Genomic DNA, 13,582 nt, shown 5'->3' with positions numbered 1-13,582 from the left:
CCATGGGGCTACTACACCCTACCACGCCCTGCTATACCCTGCCACACACTCATACCAACTGCTATAAGTATTATGAATCATTTTTTCTATATCTGTGTATCTGTATCAGTGTCTCTGTGTCCAAGAGCCTGGGTCTTCCTAAGTTCTGCCTAAAGGGAAGTTTTTCCTCACCACTGTTGCACTAAATGCTTGCTCTTGGGGGATTGTTGGAATTGTTGGGTGTTGCTGGTGATGTAACCTGTTCATTGTTCCATCCATCCAGCTGTTTTCGGTGCTTCTCCAGGTTGTGATGGCAGCTGACTCAATCTGGAAAAAATAACGTGAGATCATTACACTTGTTAGGGCCCTAAAAATGCATGTTTATTAGCGTTGCCTAGCGTCTGCGTCGGACAACTCTCCTACGTCTGCGGACATGGGAGGACCTGCGAGTCCTCCTACGTCTACGAACGGGGCGAGCGGCGTGTCTGCGTCTGCGTGGCATTGTCAAAAAACAACCTGATGGGAGTAACGGGTCCTATTCATAAACTCTCAAGACAATGTTCTATGATGTCACTGATGATGTCACAGTTTATGTGACACATCGTCATTTATGATCTCACAGAGACAACATACCTTGATGTCATTGATGATGTAACATGCTGCCTTCAAATGGGGTCAGGTAACGAATCAGTGATGTCAGTGATGATGTCACAAATGCTTTGCAACAAAAACTTCTAGTTCAATCACTAGTGACATCACTATAGTGTCATTGATTGAGTCACAGGAAAAGGACTTAGTGAATCACTGATTCGTTACCTGACCCCATTTGAAGGCAGCATGTTACATCATCAATGACATCAAGGTATGTTGTCTCTGTGAGATCATAAATGATGATGTGTCACATAAACTGTGACATCGTCACTGACATCACAGAACATTGTCTTGAGAGTTTATGAATAGGACCCGTTACTCCCATCAGGTTGTTTTTTGACAATGCCACGCAGACGCAGACACGCCGCTCGCCCCGTTCGTAGACGTAGGAGGACTCGCAGGTCCTCCCATGTCCGCAGACGTAGGAGAGTTGTCCGACGCAGACGCTAGGCAACGCTAATAAACATGCATTTTTAGGGCCCTAACAAGTGTAATGATCTCATGTTATTTTTCAGATTGACTCAGCTGCTATGAAGACTTAGAGAAGCACCGGAAACAGCTGGATGGATGGAACCAGGTGCATCACCAAGTCAGATATATTATCAGTCAGGATTATTATTTTTGTATTTCTCATTATTTCCCACGGACATTAACAGACTCAATCAACAGCAGTAGTTTTATGCTTTGTGTACTTTGACTGATCATCTACTTTACCTGTACTCCACCAGTTCCTAGTTCCATCCATGATGATGACGATTAGTAAGTTCCTGAAACTGTTCATCTGTTACAAAGAAGCTACTGAATAAGTGAACACAGAGTGATTTCAGTCTCACCCTCCTTTTATAAAAATATATACTCCTGAATAATAATGTAACTCACCTGGTGATGTCACCTGTTCATTGTTCCATCCATCCAGCTGTTTTCGGTGCTTCTCCAGGTTGTGATGGCAGCTGACTCAATCTGGAAAAAATAACGTGAGATCATTACACTTGATAGGGCCCTAAAAATGCATGTTTATTAGCGAGCGTTGCCTAGCGTCTGCGTCGGACAACTCTCCTACGTCTGTGGACATGGGAGGACCTGCGAGTCCTCCTACGTCTACGAACGGGGCGAGCGGCGTATCTGCGTCTGCGTGGCATTGTCCAAAAACAACCTGATGGGAGTAACGGGTCCTATTTATAAACTCTCAAGACAATGTTCTGTGATGTCACTGATGATGTCACAGTTTATGTGACACATCATCATTTATGATCTCACAGAGACAACATTTCATGATGTCAAATCCCTGTGACTCAATCAATGACCCTATAGTGATGTCACTAGTGATTGATCTAAGTTTTTGTTGCAAAGGATTTGTGACATCATCACTGACATCACTGATTCGTTACCTCACCCCATTTGAAGGCAGCATGTTACATCATCAATGACATCAAGGTATGTTGTCTGATTACTACAAACAGGTGACATCACCAGGTTAGTTACATTATTAAGAGGAAATTATTTTTTTTTCAAATGAGGATGGGACCAATTCAATTGTATTCATAGTATCAAATCATAACAAGAGTTATCTCAAGACACTTTAAACATAGAGGAGGTCTAGACCCCACTCTATAATTTACAGACCCAACAATTCCAACAATCCCCCAAGAGCATGCATTTAGTGCAACAATGGTGAGGAAAAACTTCCCTTTAGGCAGAACTTAGGAAGACCCAGGCTCTTGGACACAGAGACACTGATACAGATACACAGACATAGAGAAAATGATTCACAATAATTAGGGGTGTAGCAGGGTGTAGCAGAGTGTAGTAGTGCGTAGCAGGGTGTAGTAGGGTGTAATACTGCGTAGCAGGGTGTAGTAGTGCGTAGCAGTGTGTAGTAGGGTGCAGTAGTGCGCAGCAGGGCGTAGCAGGGTGTAGTAGGGTGCAGTAGTACACAGCAGGGCGTAGCAGGGTGCAGCAGGGTGTAATAGGGTGTAGTAGTGCGTAGCAGGGTGTAGCAGGGCGTAATAGGGTGTAGTAGTGCGTAGCAGGGTGTAGCAGGGCGTAATAGGGTGCAGTAGGGCGTAGCAGGGCGTAGCAGGGTGTAGCAGGGCGTAATAGGGTGTAGTAGGGCGTAGCAGGGCGTAGCAGGGTGTAGCAGGGCGTAATAGGGTGTAGTAGGGCGTAGCAGTGCATAGTAGTGCGTAGCAGGGAGTAGCAGGGTGTAGTAGTGCGTAGCAGGGTGTAGTAGGGTGTAGCAGCGTATAATAGGGTGCAGCAGTGCGTAGCAGGGTGCAGTAGCAGCAGGGCGTAGCAGGGTGCAGTAGGGTGCAGTAGGGCATAGCAGGGCGTAGCAGTGCATAGTAGGGCGTAGTAGGGCGCAGCAGGGTGTAGCAGTGCGTAGCAGGGCGCAGCAGGGTGTAGCAGGGCGTAATAGGGTAGCAGGGCGCAATAGGGTGTAGCAGGGCGCAGCAGGGTGCAGCAGGGCGTAATAGGGTGTAGTAGGGCGTAGCAGTGCATAGTAGTGCGTAGCAGGGAGTAGCAGGGTGTAGTAGTGCGTAGCAGGGTGTAGTAGGGTGTAGCAGCGCATAATAGGGTGCAGAAGTGAGTAGCAGGGCGTAGCAGGGTGTAGCAGGGCGCAATAGGGTACAGTAGGGCACAGCAGGGCGTAGCAGTCCATAGTAGTGCGTAGCAGGGAGCAGCAGGGTGTAGCAGTGCGCAGCAGGGCGTAGCAGGGTGTAGCAGTGCATAATAGGGTGTAGAAGTGAGTAGCAGGGCGCAGCAGGGTGCAGCAGGGCGTAATAGGGTGTAGTAGGGCATAGCAGGGCGTAGCAGTGCACAGTAGTGCGTAGCAGGATATAGCAGGGTGTAGTAGGGTGTAGTAGTGCGTAGTAGGGCGTAGCAGGGTGTAGCAGGGTGCAGCAGGGCGTAGTAGGGTGTAGTAGGGTGTAGCAGGGCGCAGCAGGGCGCAGTAGGGTGTAGCAGGGCGTAGTAGGGTGTAGCAGGGTGTAGTAGGGTGCAGTAGCGCGCAGCAGGGTGCAGCAGGCTGCAGTAGCTTAGAGAAATGCCAATAAACCAGAGCAGGTTTTCCTCCCATCCCAGAATGCTGTGTGGACTAACCAGACCCTCCTCCGCAGCGCCGTGGAGGAAGGTCTGGACATGTGAGACCACGGAGCTCGTAGCCATCCGCTGTAGCCGGCGTCACTCCTAGTTTTGTACGATATCTTACGTTTCGGAGGGCATATATTTTCGTACTATATCATATATCGTTCATGGGAATGCGTCGGTGAGAGATGTTGCATCTTCCCCGCAGTCCAGCTTTAATTGGACAGGTTTCCGCTGAGATACTGACAGTAATATTTGTAAAAGTCTTTACTGAGGCACAGTTCATATATCTGGTGAAAAAACGACTTCTATCTGCAAAATGCCGGCTCTCGGGGAACAAAGAAAAGCACAGCTTTCAGTTTTCATTTGTCCCTTTATCCAGCGAGGCTTTGAGAGGACTTGATGTGCCGGAGGGCTGAAGGATTCCTTCAACAAAGGGAGCATGTAATCCTGCAGAATGAACATCAACAAAATAAAGAGTTTTCACTCTCAAGGCATGGAGTATTTTAAAAAAAAAGTCTCATTTTTTTCTTGCCTTGATTTGATTCTCTCTCTCTCTGGAGAACTAAATAATATCAAAGAAGCACTGAACTAAAAGTCCTCCAAAACAAACAACATGTTTCACTTTTTAACAGACACACTCTTTATCTGTGTGTGTGTGTGTGTGTGTGTGTGTGTGTGTGTGTGTGTGTGTGTGTGTGTGAAGAATAACGGACACACTCTTTATCTCCTCTCCCTCCTGCTGACTCTGAACATTTGTCTCCGCTGTCCATCTATTGCTAAATTATCTTCCTGCTGATCTCTGTTTCTTGTCTCAGTGTTACAAAGCAGGTCAGTGTGTGTGTGTGTGTGTGTGTGTGTGTGTGTGTGTGTGTGTGTGTGTGTGTGTGTGTGTGTGTGTGTGTGTGTGTGTGTGTGTGTGTGTGTGTGTGTGTGTGTGTGTGTGTGTGTGTGTGTGTGTGTGTGTGTGTGTGTGTGTGTGTGTGTGTGTGTGTGTGTGTGTGTGTGTGTGTGTGTGTGTGTGCATCTGTGTGTGTGTGTGTGTGTGTGTGTGTGTGTGTGTGTATGTGTGTGTGTGTGTGTGTGTGTGTGTGTATGTGCATCTGTGTGCGTCTGTGTGTGTGTGTGTGTATGTGCATCTGTGTGTGTCTGTGTGTGTGTGTGTGTGTGTGTGTGTGTGTGTGTGTGTGTGTGTGTGTGTGTGTGTGTGTGTGTGTGTGTGTGTGTGTGTGTGTGTGTGTGTGTGTGTGTGTGTGTGTGTGTGTGTGTGTGTGTGTGTGTGTGTGTGTGTGTGTGTGTGTGTGTGTGTGTGTGTGTGTGTGTGTGTTGGATGAGAGACATCCTCCTTCATACAGATACACAGATTTCCATAATACTATAACCTCGTTTTTAAAACTATTTATGTAGCCGTTCAATATGTTTACATTCTGTTATTATTACCTCTCTATACTAAAGGATTTTTAGCGGTGTGATTCCTGCTGTCGCTGCAAAACAGAGACAGAGAAGAAGATCCAGTAAATGATGAAGAGGGTAAGAGACACTTTGAGACTCAGCGAGTGAACGAGCGAGGCAGTTATTATCCTTCTGATTGAGAGGGAGCAGGAGCCCGATTCATTAATTCAGTCAGAGTCCCGCTGGACACTCATAACAGCAATGCTCCAAGGTCCAAACGCGCCTGGCTTTTAAAGGGAATGGGAGATGATCTCTGATTGGTTGATTGCATGTTACGCCCAAAACACACCTCTGATTAATGAAGACACTAAGGTCAACCCTTTAGAACCATGCGCCCGGCACACGGACCCTTTTTTCCTGCCGTCAAACTAGCAAAAGTGGATTAGGACACGCCCTAAACACACCTGCACCAGGTGTTCACGCCGTGCTCTCAGATCGTTGAAATACGGCCCATTGTGTTTACATTGTTTTTATAGTTTAATGCTTGTCTAAATAAATGATGCATGTATTAAGAGAACCAAGGAGATGTAATCATTATGTCGTGCTACTAGCTACCGCTGACATTAGCCACTAACGTTAGCTAGTCCCGGCAGTTTGGGAACAGAGACGTTAATAACGTTACATCCACGTCACAGCCACGTATCATAAGATAATACACATGGTAAACTAGAGCCAAATAACCATTTTTACAGCTACAGGATCTCAGGAGAACTGTTATATGAGCGTGCAGTGCAGGGCGCCATGGGCGCAGTTAGGGTTGGGTACTGTTCACACCCGAGCTCGGTACCCAACCCTAGGTGCAGTCCCGTGGGTCTGCTCGCGTTCATTATGTGAGTTCGTCGTGCCTAGTGTAGAATTATGTCTAAAATAAGGCCCTAAGGCCTGTCAAATCTGACTCCAATTTATTAATTCCTGCGCCTTGATACATCGGACTTAAGTTTACCAGAACACAAGAATCAATCTGAGACGAAGAGTTCAGTTAAGCGAAGATTACTGAGTCCAGCATAAGAGTTACAACACAGCTGTGGGTTCACAAACAGAGACTAATGGCGTTGTTCCACTGCACGGTACCTGCTCGACTCAGCTCGACTCAGCTCGGCTCAGCTCGGCTCGACCCGGCGCCCCGTTCTCCTTCTTTCCATTGCAGATTCATTAGTACCGTGTGCGTGAGGCGAGCGTGGCTGGTCGGCATAGCAAAGCACACACACACAGAACGTGGAAGGTGTGTTGTTTTTGATTCTTGACATGTGGCTGTTTGCCAGAAGACACATTTACTTTCTAAAGAAGCTTGAGGCTGGGCGCCCGGATAGCTCAGCTGGCAGAGCGGGCGCCCACATATAGAGGTTTACTCCTCGACGCAGCGAGCGCGGGCTCGACTCCGACCTGCGGCCCTTTGCTGCAAGTCATTCCCCCTTTCTCTCCCCATTCATGTCTTCTGCTGTCCTGTGGAAATAAAGGCTGAAAATGCCCAAAAATTATCTTAAAAAAGAAGAAGCTGGAGGCAGCAAAATAAACACCGCTGGCTAAAGTATTTAAAATGGCGTGTTTGTTCAGGACCCCCCCCCGTCTGTCACTAGCAACGATGACGCAGTGATTAGTGACAATTCTCTCCGACCAATCAGGAGTCTGCAGGTTTTCACGTCACCTTTTGGTATCGCCTCAGCTCGCTGGGAACCTCGACGGAGGTGAGACTAACGGCAGGTTTCCACACAGCGAAATTTATCTTCACTCTCATTGAGGTTGAATGGTGATGATACTCGTCCTGATTGGGCGAGATGAGAGCGACTCGCCGAGGCAAGCGACACGAAGTTGACAAAAGTTTAACTTTATTCAAAATGAGGACCACTCGAGAACCAATCAGGTCTGCGTGTTTGTGTTTGGAGGCGGGAGTTACAAACAAAGTCTGACCAAGATGGCGGAGGTTATCAGCGCTGTATCATGAACATTTGTATGTGATTAAAATGTTTCTACACAAACATTGGTACTTGTATCAACGCTAATTGTGATTTATATGATAAACGAACTTAGTCAGGGCACACACACCACTAAATAGACCACTGTATATGTTAGTTTAAACACTCAAAATGTTCAGCTAGCCGACACGCTAATTGCTAGCATGTTCGGACATTGGATTTCATTGTAAGCTTAGCCAGGCAGCTAGCTAGGCTACTTGTGCATTTGTTTGATTACATGTTTTGTTGGCGAACATTGACGCTTGTATCAACACGGATTTCACAAGCTACAATAGCAACGATAGCTTGCTAGCAAACTACCTGCTAGCTACCTATGCTACCTAGCTTCAACCCTCTCTGCTAGCTGCCTAGCAGCCGCTGTTCTGTTGCGGTCTGGCGTGTTGTTTTCGCGACCACGCCCCCGAGGCAATATTTCGCTAACTGAAATTTGCTTGGTGTTTCGCTGTGTGGAAACCTACCGTTAGATACTAAATAAAGTACCTGTTAGCAGGTACCAGGGACTTTTTTTCATAATGGAAAACCAAAAAAGGCGAGTAGAGTCGAGCTGAGTCGAGCAGGTACCACGTGATGGAAAAACGCCATAAGTTTCCCTAGCGACAGAAATAAAGTCAGAGCTGGTCCACCAAGTTGTCCTCTGAATGATGAGCTCTGATCTGTTCTCTCCCTCAAGATTTTATCCTATCCTCACAGGGGGTGTCTTCTAGTTTCTAGACAGAAACTTTGAGTCTTTTCCTGTTCTTCTGCTTATCTGTCTGGTGCACAATGCATTATTATGCCATGAAAGGCTTAAACTATTAAAGGTTAAGCTTAACTTTCTATGTGTCAGAGACATTTTCCTTGAACCAGTTATTCAATGACTGCACACAGCTCTTTTATGAGCACAAAATACAACCTTAACTGCTAATATTCTACAATAGTTAAATTCTGGATTTGGCTAGTAGTGCATGTTAAAAAATGTAAAATGTGATGGTTTGAACAAGTACTCTTTAAGTGTTTGGACTGGTGAGTTGATTTGCCGCCCAAAAGATTACCCGCTGAAATATAATTGTTTTTTTTCGCCCTTTGTAAAGTCTTTCTGGGCCCAGTGGATTGTCAGACGTTGCAACTCCAACGTTGGCCGCTATACGCCCATGGTTGCTTCAAGACATGGCGCTGTTCCTGGAGGTTTGGTTTGAACTCGTCATGGCTTTAGAGTAGAGTTTAGATTCTCTGCCCAAGCCTGTTTTTTTAATCATTACTTTATAAGCCTTATTGGGTGGGGAGAAAGCTCTGCCTCTCCATCTTCTCCCGTAGCTCTGGGTGGAGGCTACATGTCCTGCACTGACTTGAGTGTGAGGTAAACTGTGCTACATCGTGTCTCCCCCATCTGCAGCACTGTCTTCTTCAATAATTGCTCAACCAGGCCAGATTGTTTCAGATATCTCACAAGTCCTTTAGCAGCGGATATGGTCTCTCCTATACTCGTTGTCGGCCAGTGCGTCGGCATGCAGACTGTGGTAAAGGACAGTATTAGTTAGGTGATGGAGACCAGAAAGTCTCCTGTATGGTTCCAGGTCTTTGATTATGTTGCTGCCTTGATCTGTTCCCCTCACTATTCAGCTGAGGGAGCTATGGGGTCGAGTTTTTTTTAACGTTTCTTCATTCGGACCCATTTGCGATCCATTCTGAATAAACAAACAGCTGTTTACATGCTTCGTCCTTATTGCATTATTCATTAAGATCAGTCTAAACAGATTTCTGTAGTTCAAACAACTGGGAATTGTAGTTGAGAACGTCAGTTATAACGGCCCACGTATTAAAAAATGATCTGGTTTAAGATCATAATTACAGTTAATGTGTCGGGCCGGGCCGGACACGGACACAACGTGCACAGGCTCATGTAGGATCGGGCTTGATTGTTTTGGGCCCGATCTAAGCTTTACTTTAGAGCGCCAAATTCCACGTAAGCGGGAGGCAGATCGGGGTAGTGTATGTGTCCAACAAACACAGGAGACCGAGGCTTGTGTCCCGGTTGAAAATAAAAGTAAACAGAACCAAAAAAGCTACGTCACTTTTGATTATTGTTGATTTTTTTCTTTTAATTTCTTAATTGGCACCTGTTTGTGCAGAAATTGTAAATAGCAGCACAATTGGCATGTATGAAAAACTTATTGTGTATTTACTTATATATATTTTTAGTATTTTTTGGTGGTGGTGGGGGGGGCAATCGGTGTTGGAGTAGTTAGGCTTGGGAGTGTTGTGTTGTCTCAAGGTGGTTATCCTAGTTCAACCCAGTCCTACTGCTCAACCAATCAGCATCAAGCCAATAGTTTGATCAGTCTGCTATTCTTATGATGAGATTTTAACCAAAATATTGGCCTATGATATTCATTAGATTAAATAGGTCCAGTGCCATTTCATTAAAGGCATCCAACGCCTAAAAAAATCCAAAAAAACAACAACATACGCTTACCATCTTACCAGGTTTAGACTTAAGGAGTGAGGAAAACCAGAGAGAACTGGACTTAAATCAGCTAGAGAGAGAGAAAAGGATGCAATGATTGTGAGAGAGAGAGAGCTAAAAAATAAGTGTGAGCTAGAGAGACCCTGGGTAAAGAGAGAGTGAAGAGAGAGATAGAGGCTGAGAGAGAGAGAGAGAGAGAGAGAGAGAGAGAGAGAGAGAGAGAGAGAGAGAGAGAGAGAGAGAGAGAGACAGAGAGAGAGAGAGAGAGAGAGAGAGAGACAGAGAGAGAGAGAGAGAGAGAGAGAGACGAGAGAGAGAGAGAGAGAGAGAGAGAGAGAGAGAGAGAGAGAGAGAGAGAGAGAGAGAGAGAGAGAGAGAGAGAGAGAGAGAGAGAGACAGAGAGACAGAGAGAGAGAGAGAGAGAGAGACAGACTCTGAGTGCGAGCAGAGTAAAAGCAGAAGCTCATTCAGCGCCTGATCATCACTGAAGACGACTTAACAACTCACTCTGGAAACCTGAAACCTCTCCTGTGTGCCGACGGCTCACAGAAGGACCCAAGCATCCCCTCCCTCTTCCTCCTCTGCTATTTGCTTTCTTTGAGAAAATAGACGTGGAAATATCCAAGGAGGTTTTTAAGAAACTGAGGATTTATGGAGCCGAAGGAACCCTGAACTGAGCGGGAGGATTATGCAGAGTGACTGACATTTTCCATTGAGGACTAAATGCAAACAGGAGGAGCAGGGATTAAAGGAATATTTAAATTCTCTGGAGGGCTGACACTGTTTTTTGGGGGAAGAGGAATATTTGTACTATGCGTCAAGACTTTCTTATCGCCAAGCTGAGAGTGTGTGAAGAGAACAGTGAGGGGAGAAAGTTAGCGAGGTGTCTTTGGGCAACACACGCACGTCAAATATCATTATGTTAATCATCAATCTCCCGACGGCTGCCAACGCACTGCCACAGGTGCAGGGCTGAGTTGAAGATGACAAGGACACTGGAGGATTTCCACACAAATTCGTCAACACACACACATATATAATTACATCTGTGCAGGTATGTAGTCAACGGTAAACCCACCTTCGCACAGGTGTACTTTTTTACGGATGGAGATGCAAAGAATGCAGTTTTTCCTCACACGTTCTTGTGTTTGCATCGTGAAAACCAAAGACTAAAAAAGTTTGGCTCGGTCTGTTTGAAAAGAATCAGAGACTTTGGAGGAGGTGAAATGCACATTTGTAAGATCTGAGACTTCAGATGTTTTTATCAAGAAGTGTAGCTTTGACTTTGAAGAGCCCAGAATTCAAGGATGAGAAACTTGCAACTGTGTCTCCTCACCTCTCCGGCTTCAAACGGATTCAATAAATCAGAAGATGAGAGAGAGGGGAAAAAAAGGCTGACAATATGTGAGTCAGAATCACTCCCAACATTTGGTTTTGGAATATTTCGAGCAACTGGAACAGTTCTTCTTTCTGTTCTGGATGAGTGGCACACGGTCACGATATTAACCAAGCGATTATTTTAATTTTTTGATCCATTCAGCATTGTCCTTTGAGATTTAAAAGGTACTCTTGTTGTTCTGCTGAATTCGGCAGTCTGCTACTTTTGTTTCCCCGTGTGGTGAAGATAATCGGTTGATCCTGCGACAGACGGTTCCAGGCTACGGACGGTTCCAGGCTACGGACGGTTCAAGGCTACGGACGGTTCCAGGCTTCGGACGATTCAAGGCTTCGGACGGTTCAAGGCTACGGACGGTTCAAGGCTACGGACGGTTCAAGGCTACGGACGGTTCAAGGCTTCGGACGGTTCAAGGCTTCGGACGGTTCCAGGCTACGGACGATTCAAGGCTACGGACGGTTCAAGGCTTCGGACGATTCAAGGCTACGGACGGTTCAAGGCTTCGGACGATTCAAGGCTACGGACGATTCCAGGCTACGGACGATTCAAGGCTACGGACGATTCCAGGCTACGGACGATTCAAGGCTACGGACGATTCCAGGCTACGGACGGTTCAAGGCTTCGGACGATTCAAGGCTACGGACGGTTCAAGGCTTCGGACGATTCAAGGCTACGGACGGTTCAAGGCTACAGACGGTTCCAGGCTACGGACGATTCCAGGCTACGGACGGTTCAAGGCTTCGGACGATTCAAGGCTACGGACGGTTCAAGGCTACGGACGGTTCAAGGCTACGGACGGTTCAAGGCTACGGACGGTTCCAGGCTACGGACGATTCAAGGCTACGGACGGTTCAAGGCTTCGGACGGTTCAAGGCTTCGGACGATTCAAGGCTACGGACGGTTCAAGGCTTCGGACGGTTCAAGGCTACGGACGGTTCAAGGCTTCGGACGGTTCAAGGCTACGGACGGTTCAAGGCTACGGACGGTTCAAGGCTACGGACGGTTCAAGGCTTCGGACGATTCAAGGCTTCGGACGGTTTGAGGCTTCGGACGATTCGAGGCTTCGGACGGTTCGAGGCTACGGACGGTTCCAGGCTTCGGAGTTTCCTCTTGAGATGACGGAGTAAAAAACTGCCGGCACATTGAAACACAACTCATTCCTCGAGTGATAAATGGTGTTACATTTACGATGTTCACCTGGTGAAAGGTGAAATGGGGAGCGAGTAGATGATGACAAGACTTTCCCCTTCTTTCTCCGCTCTGACAAATTTTCCCAGGCAGCGTCCCTGAGGCATTTCCGTCTCCGGCTGGGACGGCGTTTACCGAGCCGACACCATGAACCCTGGTGGCGGCCCCAACGTGTCGGAGTTGATCTCTAAAGCCGTCAGAGCAGCCGTCGCCACTCTGGAGTCCGACACGTGGTCTCCGCGTAGATTGGAGGAAAGCACGGCGCCGATCAACAACGCGACAACCTCTGGGTGTCCCTGGTTAGGGAACTGGTCTTACCGGAACATCGGAGAAGTTTACGGCGAGCAGCAGGCCGGCAGGATTTACGGGCCTCCGTGTCCTCGACGAGACATGGCCGTGGAGAAGAACTGGGCGGCACTGCTGATTCTACTTGTCATCGCCGTCACGGTTTTGGGCAACATCCTGGTGATCCTGGCCGTCTCTCTGGAGAAGAAGCTACAGAACGCCACCAACTATTTCTTGATGTCCCTGGCAGTCGCTGACATGCTCCTAGGCATCCTGGTTATGCCCGTCTCCATGGTGACCATTCTCTACGGTAAGCATTGAGTGACGATGATGTTGGGCTTTATTAGGTTGACATTTGGTGTGTTGCTGAGTAGAGCTGAACAGACACACGGTGTTCCCCCCAAGTGACTGAACTGTTCTCTGACAAAACAAACTGCAGCTGCATGTTTAAAGGTCCATTGTGTAGTGTTTTAAGTATTTTATTAGCTAAAATCAGTGTCTTCATTCATAAATATGTCCTCATTGGTGTAAAATGACCTCTGCCAATGATCTGACTTATCCTCGTAAGGGAAGAATTTCTTATCTGTATTTACATTGGACGGGCAAGTCCAAGGAGGCTTCCACGTCGTTTCGCCATCTTGAAAAACTATAACTGCTGAGAGGGATTAGCCTACCTGTCTCGCTAATCCAACGCGTTTTCATTCAGCGTCACGTGACTGAAACCAGCTGAAACGGAGGAGGAGATCAGTGAGAGGCGCTTGTCACTTGCCCCGGCAAATTAGAAAGCCTGCACTTTAGTTCATAATGGAGGATCGTACTTATGCCGAGCCACAGGAGAAGGAATCCTCGTCGCCAAAAAACCGACTGGGAAGACATGTTGTCATAGCTTCTTTGGTACATAACAACTACCACAACACGCATTTGAAAAAGCGAGGTGCTAGAGAGCACTATTGATGGGACTAGATGGGAGAAAATCCTACACAGTGTACCTTTAAAGCTTTGTTCACTCTGAAGAAGGAAACAAATCCCAAATCTGATGTTGATGACAGCATGACGTGTTTAGAGTTGAGGCAATGTGACCTTAGTTGTATCAGACTTCATCACAGTTGTGGACTTGAACAGTAGTGTAGT

General features: G+C 46.9%; 1 protein-coding gene across 1 annotated transcript in view; it reads left to right on the top strand.

Moving 5' to 3' along the window:
• The first annotated feature begins 11,913 nt into the window (after nucleotides 1-11,913).
• LOC144513690 (5-hydroxytryptamine receptor 2A-like) overlaps nucleotides 11,914-13,582 on the top strand; it is a 56,979-nt gene continuing 55,310 nt past the window's right edge. The window contains exon 1 of the mRNA XM_078244871.1: nucleotides 11,914-12,761. Within this exon, the coding sequence (XP_078100997.1) occupies nucleotides 12,314-12,761 (448 nt within the window). The 5' untranslated portion in view covers nucleotides 11,914-12,313. The remainder of the gene's footprint in view (nucleotides 12,762-13,582) is intronic.

Source organism: Sander vitreus, unplaced genomic scaffold, assembly GCF_031162955.1.
Source record: "Sander vitreus isolate 19-12246 unplaced genomic scaffold, sanVit1 ctg319_0, whole genome shotgun sequence".
Classification (NCBI taxonomy): Eukaryota; Metazoa; Chordata; class Actinopteri; order Perciformes; family Percidae; genus Sander; species Sander vitreus.
This window is presented reverse-complemented; position numbering and strand designations above follow the sequence as displayed.